This window comes from Macrotis lagotis, chromosome 4 (assembly GCF_037893015.1).
Source record: "Macrotis lagotis isolate mMagLag1 chromosome 4, bilby.v1.9.chrom.fasta, whole genome shotgun sequence".
NCBI lineage: Eukaryota > Metazoa > Chordata > Mammalia > Peramelemorphia > Peramelidae > Macrotis > Macrotis lagotis.
This window is the reverse complement of record NC_133661.1, coordinates 166,154,686-166,167,279: the sequence shown is the minus strand read 5'-3', so window position 1 is coordinate 166,167,279 and position 12,594 is coordinate 166,154,686. Positions and strand designations below refer to the sequence as shown.

General features: G+C 32.8%; 1 protein-coding gene across 5 annotated transcripts in view; it reads left to right on the top strand.

Moving 5' to 3' along the window:
• Positions 1 to 12,594, top strand: part of TCF12 (transcription factor 12) — a 404,997-nt gene that overhangs the window by 274,294 nt on the left and 118,109 nt on the right. For all 5 annotated transcript variants that reach the window (XM_074234589.1, XM_074234588.1, XM_074234591.1 and 2 more), the window contains one exon: positions 6,744 to 6,808. In XM_074234589.1, the coding sequence (XP_074090690.1) occupies positions 6,744 to 6,808 (65 nt within the window). The remainder of the gene's footprint in view (positions 1 to 6,743; positions 6,809 to 12,594) is intronic.

Below are 12,594 nucleotides of genomic sequence, written 5' to 3'. Positions count from 1 at the left end.
ATTTTTTTTGATTCATTCTGGAAATAAATACATTGGTACATGATAGGGAAAACTTTTTTTTCTAAGCTATTATTTCCCCCCGAGAAATCTTCCCCAGTTTAAAACAAATCATCATAAAGCCCTAAATTTGAATGGATGATCTAGAATTGAACCTCTCTCAAAGTTTAAGACATGGATTCCAGCATCAGGTTGGTTCCTAGCAACAGATGAAATTTCAGGCACCTAGATTTATTGACTCCTATGAAATCAGTCTGGAGATCAATCAGAGATGCTATAAAATAGTACATAGAAAATATTAGCTGTATCAAAGGGTCAGATTTAAATAGGACATCAGTCTCTCAGTCAGTAGAGGCACGGGTAATCCAAAATAGTGAAGAATCTAAAAGGCAATGTTGAGTTCAGATTACATCGTGAGATTGTGACATTTATCTTCGAAGGCTTCATGGTACAGCCAAAAGAAACATGGGACCTTGAAGCACAATACCTGCTTTTGAGTCTTAGTTCTGCCATTACTATGGGTCCATTGATAAATCATTTAACTTTTCAGAGCTTCCATTTTTGTCACAGGTACATGACTAGTGACTTAGAGTACAGACTGTATAAACCTTAAACAGCCATGTTAATTAAATTAATTAAATTTTTAAAATTTAGACTTTTAAAAAAATTATATTGTTATGGCTAATATTTTAATTGATTTGAATATCCTAGCCTCATGCTCAGAAGACAGTGAGGGAATGAGGTTGGAATATATATATATGATGGTGGAGAAAGCCAGATGACTGAAGTATTATGACACAATGTAGCAGATATGTATATGTGTGTGTTCATATATGTACATGTAAATTCGAAGACATGCACACAAATCCATGTATATATTCTGGACTGTTGTTTTCATGAATACCTTATGATTTCATGAATGAAGCAATCTAGAACTTAATCTTCTTGCCGATCTACACCAGCTCTTCAATCTACAGTTTCAGACTTAGTTATTTGGACACTGCAATGACTTCCCTAGGCTCCATAACCAAGAAGCATCAGAGTCCAGATTTGAACCATTTGATTTGTTACAAAGATCAGCCCTCTTTTGCAACACAATTTCTTGTTATGTTTTTGTGTGTATGATTTTTTTCCTGAGTCTAGTAGCTTCTCAGTTTCCCCATATATTAAGATTATTTTTGTTAGAAGTTTTTTAATTCAACTTTTGAAGGAAAAGAGGGCAGTTCTTGCAGTTCTTCAATGGAAAGGGAGCAAAAGACAGATAATAGGTAAACAGGAAGGATCTACCAATTGAGAATTACCTGTTTAAAAAAGAAACTGCTTAAAGTTCATTCATTGGCGAGACTCGGATTTAAATCTTTCAACATATTTCCTTTCAGCATATTAAACTTAATGAAACTTGTCAAACCATATATATATGTATGTATGTATGTATACATATATATGTGTGTATATGTGTGTATATATACATATATCTTTTAATTGGAATGTTAAATAATACTAGATTTCAGCAGATGCTAAATCAAACAAAACAAAAGAAAATGAAAGATTAACCATGCACAGAGAGGAGAATTTTTCTTTTTTTTTTTAAGGATCTTCAATCCAAGAGATTTCTGTATCTTTCTGAGAATGTATAGTAATAGATATGTTTATGTAGGGAAAAAAGAAACGTCCATGGTCTTTGGGCTAAATTATAAACAGACCTTAGGCTGAGAAAAGGTGATGGAAATAAGCGTGTGTGTGCTTGTGGGAGGCAACTAATAGTATATAACTTTTCTGAAAGTACCTGAAGTGTGTGGTAGGATGTAGAGTTTGCACTGATTTACTCAGAGAATTACAAAATGCCAGAGTTAGCAGGAACACAGAGTCCATCTTGCCTGACCTGTTTCTGACCACAATTTCCCTCTGGCCTTACCTTATAAAATATCTTTGTTTGCCCCCTCCAACCCCTTTTCAAGTGGTAAGCTTTAGCAAAATAATTGTATAATTGAGTGTTTCTCTGGCATTTGTTTTAAAGTTGGTCAGTGTGATTTAGCCAAAGTTGTTTATCATTTCCTATACAATTCTCATTTTCAGGGAGGAAAATGCTGAGTCTGGTTAATATGAACTACATAATTCATGTTACTTCAAATAATTTTGCGTACAAGGTATTTTATTTGCTTATGCCTGATGACTGCTACAGGCAAATTACTTCAGCAGAAAAATGTGTAGTTTTTTTCCCTTCCCTTCCCCTTGAATGAAATGTTACTGTTTAACTAGTGCATTCTAACGGAATCTCTGTAATGATCTTTTTATAGATGTTGCAGCTATTTTGAGGGGACATTACATGCCTATTGTTTTATCTTTGGATGTTTAACTAATAATTCGAGGAGATGAATACTGAGTACAATGTCTCTAGAACTGAAAATTTCCCAGTCTTTCTTTTTTTTCAAATGGCTTCCTTTTGCCTATCAGATGAAGTCCAGATTCTCTTCCTGCCATTCAAGACTCTCTATGATCTCACTCAAAGCACAGGGGCGTGAATGGTCTTCTAATCCAACTCATATTAGAACAGCAACATTCTTTAGCTTTTAGTATTTCAGTCTTTGCTTAGAAACTTTCAATTACCTCCTGAGAGTGGTGCTAATAATTATGAAGTTTTTCCATATAGCAACCTAATTTTATTTCCTCCTAACATTGCTAGTTCTGCCTTCTGGTTCAAACTAATACATCTAATCCCTCTTCCATGTGTCAGTCTTTTTTGGCACTTGATTATTATGTTCCTCTCTGAACTTTCTCTTCTCTAGGCTCAATCCTCCATTCATTCAAATCATTAAGCATTTATTAAGTACCAATGGTGCTTAATAAAATAAATGACTTGTCAATCATGCTATGATATAAAGACAAAAATGAAATCACCCCAGCCCTTAAAGAGCTTATGTTCTTTTAGGAAATTCCTTCAACTGATCTTCATGTCATATACATGAGGCACATAATATCTAACTTTTCGATAGGTATTGATAAGCCTTCCAGCTTGTCATTGTCCTTTATAAAATATGGTACCTAGATTTGAACTCTGAATTCTAAATGTAGTTTAATTAGGGCTGAGTATTGCAGGATTATCATCTCTAACTTTGTATGTTATGTTTGTCTTAACACAACCTAATTTTGCATTGGTTTTTTTGATTGCTCTATCGATTTATTGAACTTACATTCCATTAAGACTCTAGTCTAATCGTATCTTCCCCATCTTGTTACTCATGAAGTACAAGTATATCATCTATAAGTAGAAGTACATCAACTTCTTGAATCCAAGTATTAAACTTTATATTTATATCTATTAAATTACATTTTATTGGCTTCAACCCAATTTTCCAGTTTGAGAAGATATTTTTTAGATTCAGTGTGTTAATTATCCTTTCTAACTTTGTGACAAATTCAAATTCAAAAAGACTATCATCTAGGGGGCAGCTAGGTGGCGCAGTGGATAGAGCACTGACCCTGGGAGTCAGGACCTGAGTTCAAATCCGGCCTCAGACACTTAAAAATTACCTAGCTGTGTGGCCTTGGGCAAGCCACTTAACCCCATTGCCTTGCAAAAAAAAATGTCATCTATATATCTATAATTGTTGATACAGATGTTAAAAACAAGCATAAAAACCCTAGATATGCATTCCACTAAAGATTTCATTCCCGATTGACATGTAATCATGAATGATTGATCTTTTTGAATGTGGCAATTAAACCAGTTCTGAATCTTTCTCATTATATGAACACTAAGCCAATCAGATCTTGCCATCTTGTCCTCCAAAATAGCATGAAATATTTTTCAAACATTTTGCTAAAATCTAGGTAAATGCTATTTTAACCTTTCCTGGATCTACTCACAAGCTTCCTATCCAATTATATTTTTCACTAGTCCCAAATACTAATATCATTTACATTAGTTTCCTTCCTGTATCTTGAACACACTGTTCATTTTGCCTCTTGTGTATTTAATCATACCTTTGATTACATGGTTTTTTTGTTCATGTATTTATTTTTATCTTCCTGTCGTGACTAAAAACTTTCTAGGAGCATAGATTTTATTATTTACTTTTTTTGTACTTAAAATGGTGCCTAAACTCAGAGCAGGCTCTGGATGTGCTGAGTTTGATTGAAGTAAGGGGAAAAAAAAGTTCTCTGAATTTGGAAATATTTTTTCTTTGGCAGGATTTTAAATGACGAAAGTATTTTGTGGTGTTAATTACAAAGTCTATCCCTGCATATTAGCAGTTAAGTATTTTATCATGTAATATTTTAAAATGTAAAAACAATTTCTTTTTTTGTCTTAATATTTTTATTCTATTCTATATTAACTGCCTAATTAACTAAATTTACTAATTTTGGTAATAATTTTAATCTTTCATGTTCTGACATTAATGGTTAAAAATATTCAAGACCTATGGCATAGTGACAGATTTTCATGTTCCTCATCAAACATCTGAGATTTAACTGATAACTTACTACATTTATCTTAATGACATTAAGTAGTAAAAGCATATTGGTAAAAAGTAGTTTAGAAAGAATTAAACAAAGATGCCTGGTAAATTTCACAGTAAAGTAATATTCCTCATGTCCACTGAAATGAAAACTTTATAGTGTATTAAAAATAGCCATTTTTCCAATAAATTAATGATACAAATAGACTAATGTATTAACATTCCAAGGCAGTTATTAAAGTAAAATAGATAACTTGAACTTTTCAGAGAAAACACATTTTTTCTTTTGTCTTGACAGTATAGTATCTCCAGAAGTCATCATTATTGCATATAATTACAAATTTCATCATTCTGTATATTATTTTTTCATGTGACTTAACTTCCTGATAATATTTTAAATGGCTAAAAATTAATTTGATTTCCCTAAGGGTACCACTACTATGGAATGGTGAGGTGGCTCAGAAATATAAAATGAAATCATTTTTGGAATTGATTTCCAAAGTTCTTTTTAGCTTGAATCTTCAGTGATAATGTGAAATAAAAATATACTCGTAATTTCACCATTAAGTGGTTTATGTCTATGTAGACAATCAACAGTTAACAGTAATTTGAAAACTTTAATATAATAAGGAAATAAGTTTGGGTATTTTTTTATTTGCTTCTTTGCCCCTCCTTCATTATAGCAATAGTTTTGACTCACAACACGAAGAAGATGCAAAAGTTTTTTTTTTTAAATCTTAGTTCTTTAGTTTTGTTCTTGATGGTTTATGTCAAACAGAAAAATTGTGGATGAGAAAAAAAGTCAGGAAGGATGAAATTATCAAATGATTTAAAAATTTATGGTATATTCTAGTATATATCTTAGGGTATTTCTGGTACTTCCTCACATTCTAGGTACTGTTTTTTTTTTATTTTTTAGTGAATGGCAGAGTGGTATTTGTTTGAAATGTTAATGTAGTTCAATAGCATTCCCAATTCTGTGCTGCCAAGTAATTAATTATGTGAGACAGGAGTACCAAACTGTTAGTTATAAAAGGCAACATTTTCTTTAAATTTAAACCATTTACTGAAAGTGACTTTTAGCATCTCACAAATGAATTAAATTTTGCTATATTTTCTGAATCTCCAACATTAGACACCCAAATGTGGGCTTTCCTTTGTTTTCATTTTAATAATTGCCTTTCTTCTGTTGATCCGAACTTGGCACTTGTCTCCACAGTTCTCCTATCTTTTTCTTACCTTCCTGGTCCAACATCTTTTGTGTCTAAAAGGATTTCCCGTAAATTTTGATGTGTTACTATACTAGCTACTGGATTCATGATTTTGTGACCTGAGGTAGATAGAAATTGGGACCCAAAAAGAGTGAATGCATATCAGCTCTTGTTGAAAGCCTTGCTTGTATTAGATTATTCCTAAAAAGTTGCATGTAAACCAAGTTTGTTTTGATTTAAAATACAGCTTTTAAAAATCATGCAAATAAAAGAAAGAAAAATAGCATTAATGAAGCCCTAAAAAATACTGAAGAATGCAGAAGTACATCCACAAAAAGACAGAGACAAAAAAACAGGACAGTGCTGGAACTGTCATGTTAAATTTAATATATACTTTTTAAAAGTATATATAATAGATTTTTGACTTATTATATATCTTTTCTATAGCTCTACATAAGAAAATATTCCTGTTTCATGATATTTTCAAGTTCATGATAGTAAATTTTTTTGAAAAAAAATCAAACCATACTTCAGATTCTTTAATTGAAGTTCCTTAATTTATAAAATATAATCCTCTTAAATGAATCCATTGGAACCTTGTCACTCTTTCTTAAAAGTTGCATATAGGGGAAAAAAATTTTAAGTTTCATATTGTAACACAATACACTTAATTAGCAATTTTAACATAATATTCATATCAATTCCTTGAAGAAATTTAGACAAAGAATTTCCCAATAACTTGTTTTTCTTGTTATTTGACTGAACAAATATTTTTGGATATTATTTTTCTTGGGGAATGTATCCATTTTACTTTTTAATTATTTTATGATACAGTAAATTTAAAACAGGAAACAGTTAATAGAAAGTAAGGATATAATTCTTGATATGACTTGAATGAGTCCTAGGTCTTAATTCTTTACTATTTGTTTTGTTTTTTTAGTCTCTTGCTTCCTATCTGCCCTTTCTATTACCAAATCCAAAAATAGGTACAGCCAAGTATACCAAGAGATTGACTTCATTGTCTGACAATCAATGATATGTTTTTGTGTCAAATTATTTTCTTTTGTTTTTATAGGAAAAACGTCAGAGAGAGGCTCATTTCCCCTGTACAGCAGAGACACGGGATTACCAGGCTGTCAAGTAAGTCTAGTGAATACAAAAGGGAAGTGGGATTTTTTTTCCATTGTGAATAAATAAAGACGTTAGTAGTGGAGAAAGTAGAGATTTATCCAATTTGTTTCTTTATTCGTTTTTTGTTTAATTTATGGCAGCATGTATTTATTTAGCAATTAAGCACAGTTTCTTTAATGTCACTCCCCGTGCTTAAAGAACTCTTCCTCTCTTGGCTCAACAGGCTCCCTCTTCTCTTTCTATCTTCATAGAATTCTTAGAGTTCCACCTCGACATTAATTCCACTAAGTACCAGTTTCCCCATTTCCTGGAACATGTACTTTTTTCCCTAGATGTATAAACCCTTGCATTTCAATCTTTACTTTCTACCACACAAAGCCTTTACTTTGGTACAAAATATGAAATACTTGCTTATAAAGTAAAGTCTATAATCTCAGATATTTTTATTTCTGCCTTGAAAATAGGTTCCAAGAATGCAGAGCATTTAAGGGTTCTATTTGACTTGAAAAATATGTATTGTATCCACTCATATTTCTTAGAACTGTCTTTATGCACAGGATCCATCGTTTTTCTTCATTTATTAGGTAGTTACCATGGGCTTGGCAATGTGCTAAACCCTTTACTAGTGTTCTTTCATTTAATCCTCACTATATCTTACCTACTTTCTGCTGTTTCCTATATTACTTTCTCTGAGAAAATGTTTATTGGCACTGAATATGCTTAGCTGTCCTGTAGAAAGATTTCTATCAAATTCAAAACCAGGACGGCTAGGTGGAGTACCAGCCCTGGAGTCAGGAGTACCTGGGTTCAAACCCAGTCTCAGACACTTAGTAATTATCTAGCTGTGTGGCCTTGGGCAAGCCACTTAACCCCGTTTGCCTTGCAAAAACCTAAAAAAAAATAAATTCAAAACCAAAGTTTAAAAAAAAATGGAAGAATACAGAATTTGAAATTTATTTTGGGTCAGCTGTCTCATTTTCTTTAGGTGTATACTGATTTCTTTCAAGATTATAGATTTAGAACTTGGAGGTGTCCTTAGAAGTTGTCTAGTCCGGTGTCCTCATTTTGCAGGTAAACAATAAAAAGAATTTGGCATGACTCTAGCCATAAAGCTAGTGAATGGCAGACTTAGTCTTTTTAAGTTCTTTGATTCTGAAGCTAATAAGCTTTCCAGTGTAGTGTGAACTTCTCAATGTGTACAAATATGAATTTGTTATGAGTAAAAATAATTTCTGAATTCTATGTGTAGTTTTCTGTATCAGTTTTAGGGTTTTTGTATTTATTGATGATGGCAATAAGGGACTTAATGCATAATGTTTACAGAGTGGTTGATGATGATTCTTTAATGGTCATTGAATTAGTCTTTTCCTATCAGATAGGTCAGTGGGTTTTTTGCTTTTTTTTATACAGAGGGTCAAAGTATTTAATGTGAATAAATTGGTCACAATAGCTCTTGGGAAGAGCAATGATAGAGCTAAGAGCCTGAGAAGTTCCTTTTTAGGACCTTTTTCTCTCTCCAGTTAACATAATGATTTTTTGAGCTAAAGGTCTACCAGCTTTTATCAATACTTCTGGTAATATCTACTAACAATAGAATTTCAACACCCTCTGCCTCGGTTGGACTTAAAAAGAAATTGCTTTAGTGCAGAATTAAGAGTTTTTTTTTCTTTTGACTTGTAGTTGATATGAGACCTCCATCACTGTAATTGAATTCCATAATATGAATTTGAATTCAGTAAATGAACATCTTTGCTATCTGACTTAAGCCATGAATTAGTGATCTCAGACCTGATTCTTAATCTAACCCCTCATCTGTGTCCCATTGTGTGTTTTTGCAGATTATTTAACTTCTCATATTTTCTTCACCTTTGCAAAACAGATTTAAAACTTTTATGTAATCTTGGGGAAATAGCTAATAAAAAATGATACTAAAAGCATCTTAAATATAAAGTACCATACAAATTACAAACCTGTGCTGACCATGAGCTATCTCTTTTGATTCCAGCAGTTTGATTAACTTAGGTTAGGGACACCTTGTTTTTAAGCCTTGAGGCTGTTTTTGTTTTAGAGTTCTAATGAAGCTTCAGTTTGTATCTATAGCCAGCAGCAGTTTTTATGTGTATGTCTGTATGTATGTCTGTGAATATAGCAAAAGTTTCTCCACTTATGGATAACTATAAAATTACAATGAAATTTTATTTAACATACTCTTTTCTGAGTAGTTTCAAATAAGTAAATTTATTTACCTATTTAAGCCTGGATTAATGGTGTTTTTTTTTTTATCTTTTGAAACAGAATTTAGTTTTCATTAAGATTCTAGCTTTGAATCTAACATAAATGACAACTGTATTTGGCAGAGGGCAGTGTTAGGTACTGACCAATTTATTCCGCCCATTCTCTAGCCTAGTTAATGAAATCACAGAATGGGGAAGGTAACAGAGAGTTTAGGTGTTAATATTTAAATGAAATACAAAAATATATCTATACTATGTTTCTCCTTTACAAATTGTTCTCCCTAATGAAATTTAAGGGGAAGATTATCATTGTATAGCTAATGATTTGTCATACTTCTGGTGGCCCTTAAAAAACAGTCTTTCCAGGTCTAAAAGACAATTCTGAAAGTTGAGATAAGAAGCAGTTTTTTGGGAATATGGCTCTGCCTCACTCTCAGAGGGTTTCTGGGGAAGGAGAAGATAGCCTTTCTATTGACCCCTACCTTCCTCAACCTTGGAATCTTGCATTCCTTGAATAAGAGATATTACATTCATTAGGGAACAGATAGGAAGGGATTGGGTGGGATAGGGAGCATCTTTGAGGAGTATGACAACCTTTGATGTCAGAACAGAAATCCAGCTATGTATCCAAATTTCCTGGCCTTTGGATGTTGACCGTGGAGAGGAACAGGTCCAGAGAGCTCAGATGAGCAGCTCATACAGCAGAAATATGAGCCCAGGGGAAAAACACATCAGCATTCAACAATACTAGAGGCATGAATTGTCTTGACCTCTTTTGTTCCTTCCATGGAGACCTCACTTGAGTTCTAAGTTTGTCTTTACTCTTTCTAATAATAGTAATTGCATTTACTTGAGTCTCTTGAATGACTAATAAAGTTAAGCATATCAATGGACACTCTTCTATAATTTTAGAAGTGCAGATCTGAAGAATGCCATTGAATTTGGAGATGCAGTAGTTATCCCTTGAGTATCCCACCTACATCTTAGAGTGTTAAGTTGGAGAGGCAACCCTAGATAGAGTGCCTCATTGTAATCAAAACTTATGTCAGGGTGGCTAGGTTGCACAGTGGATAGAGCACCAGCTCTGTAGTCAGGAGTACCTGAGTTCAAATCCAGCCTCAGACATTTGCCTAGCTGTGTGGCCTTGGGCAAGCCACTTAACCCCATTTGCCTGGCAAAAACCTAAAAAAAAAATAAAAATTTATGTCAACTTTTAGTTATTTAAGAACTTTTAGATACTTTTCTCTTATCATGACTATATATTTATTCATTGACACTTCCAACACATGGTAAATAAAAAGAAATAAAATTGAAATCAGTTCATTTTGGCTGATAAAGAATGGCAGAATGGAATGTATTTATTGGACAAAGTGAGATTTATGGATAATATGGATTTCAGTTATTCACCCTATCACAACATAGAAACAAGTTCTAACTATGACTATAGAAAAAAAGTATTTATGTCCAACAAAATTTCTGTTAGCCTCCAAACTGATAACCACACCCATATTTCCTTCCTTTCCATAATCACTTTTTTTTTTGTCAAGGCAATGGGGTTAAATGCCTTGCCTAAGGTCACACAGCTAAGTAAATATTAAGTGTCTAAGACTGGAGTTGAACTCAGGTACTCCTGACTCCAGGGCTGGTGCTCTATCCACTACGCTACCTAGCTGCCCCTCACCTTTTTTTAAACACCCATCTTTACTTGACTAAGACATTGTCAAATATTTAGATCCCCCCACAAATAGAAATCACTATGAAAGTAAAGCAGAATAAAGGAAAAACAGTTAATTTAATTCTGACTAGATGCACTGTTTGATTTTTTAAATAAAGAGATAAACTTATTTCCATGACACTGAATTTATTCAGCAATAATTCTGATATGTATAGGAAAATTATCCAATATTCTTTCTTTTCAAGTCTGTCCATTATCTTGTTAATGAAAATATGTAGCATTTTATCTCTTAATTTCTTAGCAGTTTACTGTCCATATCATTATTATATCCATATTATTTGAAAAATTACATTTTCCAAGCCTACTTTGAGACTATTATTGAAACAAAGATTGTAACTATAGAATCAAATGAGGACATCTTGATAATTGTGTTCAGATATCACAATTGTTTATAGTGGTTTTTTTCCCCCCCTTTTCTCATGAATAAAAGCTTAGAAAGGAAAAACTAGTTCTATAGCTTTTCACAAAAAACTTTTTTTCACTGAGCAAGTTAATCTATAGGGCTCCATTGTACCCAGAACTCTGCACCTGAAGTCAGGAAGACCTAAATTCAAACTCAGCTTCAGACATAATGCTGTGTGACCTTGGGCAAGGTACTTAACCTCTGATTGCTTCAGTTTCCTCGACTGGAAAAGTGGAATAAAAATACCTCCTAGGGTTATTGTAAAAATCAAACAAGGTAATATTTATGAATTACTTGGCACATAGTAATTGTTTAATTAATGTTTATTTCCTTCCAATGAATTTTCTTTTTTTTATCAATACCTCATTTAATATATTTCCACTTATATCATTAAGGAACTTTTAATTGTTGGCATGAGTACTAGTCCTTACCTGGACTGGAAGTGGAACAATACAGCCTCTCCTAGCTAAGAAAGTAACATCCTGGGATTTCTCCTTCTTTTCCATTGCACAGATGTTACAAACAAAGCCTGATCTGTGCCTGTACTATTAAGCTCTCATTGATATTCCAACTGACAAACAACTGCAGTATTTTAAAAAAAAGAAAGAAAGAAAACAAAGCTGTGGACTTTCATACCTCTACTAATTTAGGCCAGGGTAAATAAGAAAATGGTAGATGAGTTTTCCAAATAAAATATTTAAGTAATTTATAAAATTGAGCTTAATTTTAGAAGCTATACCTTTATTACTCTTGCCTCAATGTAGTGGCCTACATTGAAAAGCCCAGAGCCCATACATTAAAGTTCTGCATAAGAGAGGCAGAGCTAATCATATGTTGTCCAAGGAAAATGTCTATAAGTTCTTGGGTATCAAAAGGTTTGTTTCAGATACCAATTAATGAGCTTCTTAATTGTGTTAGTATTAGACTAGATAGAAGAATTAGAGGAGGAGGCCTCAACTGCTGTCCAAGCTGTGCCTTCATAAGAATTTCCTTACAATTCTTCTGACAGGCAGTCACTTAGTACCAATTAGTAAGGGGAAGCCATACTTCTTGAGAGATGACTCACTCCATTTTCAGATGATTGTAACAGTTAGCAAATGGAGGGGAAAGAAGCATGGATTTGGATTCAAATTCCAATTCTGTGATCACAGAAAAATAAGATTAAAATGAGGTCACTGGACTAGATTAACCATAAAATCTATGTCCTATAACTAACTCTAAATTTTTAATTTTGTTAATAGTTTTGACTTCTGGTAACAAGGAGAAAAACCAAGAGACCTCTTCCTCATTCTCCCCCTCCCCCCCCTCAACAAATGAACTACTTAATTGAGTCATTATTATAATGTATTTGACCACATTTTTTTTTCTATCTAAATATCTAGTTAGAACTCAACAAGGTGGAAGAAAACTTATTGTCCATAAT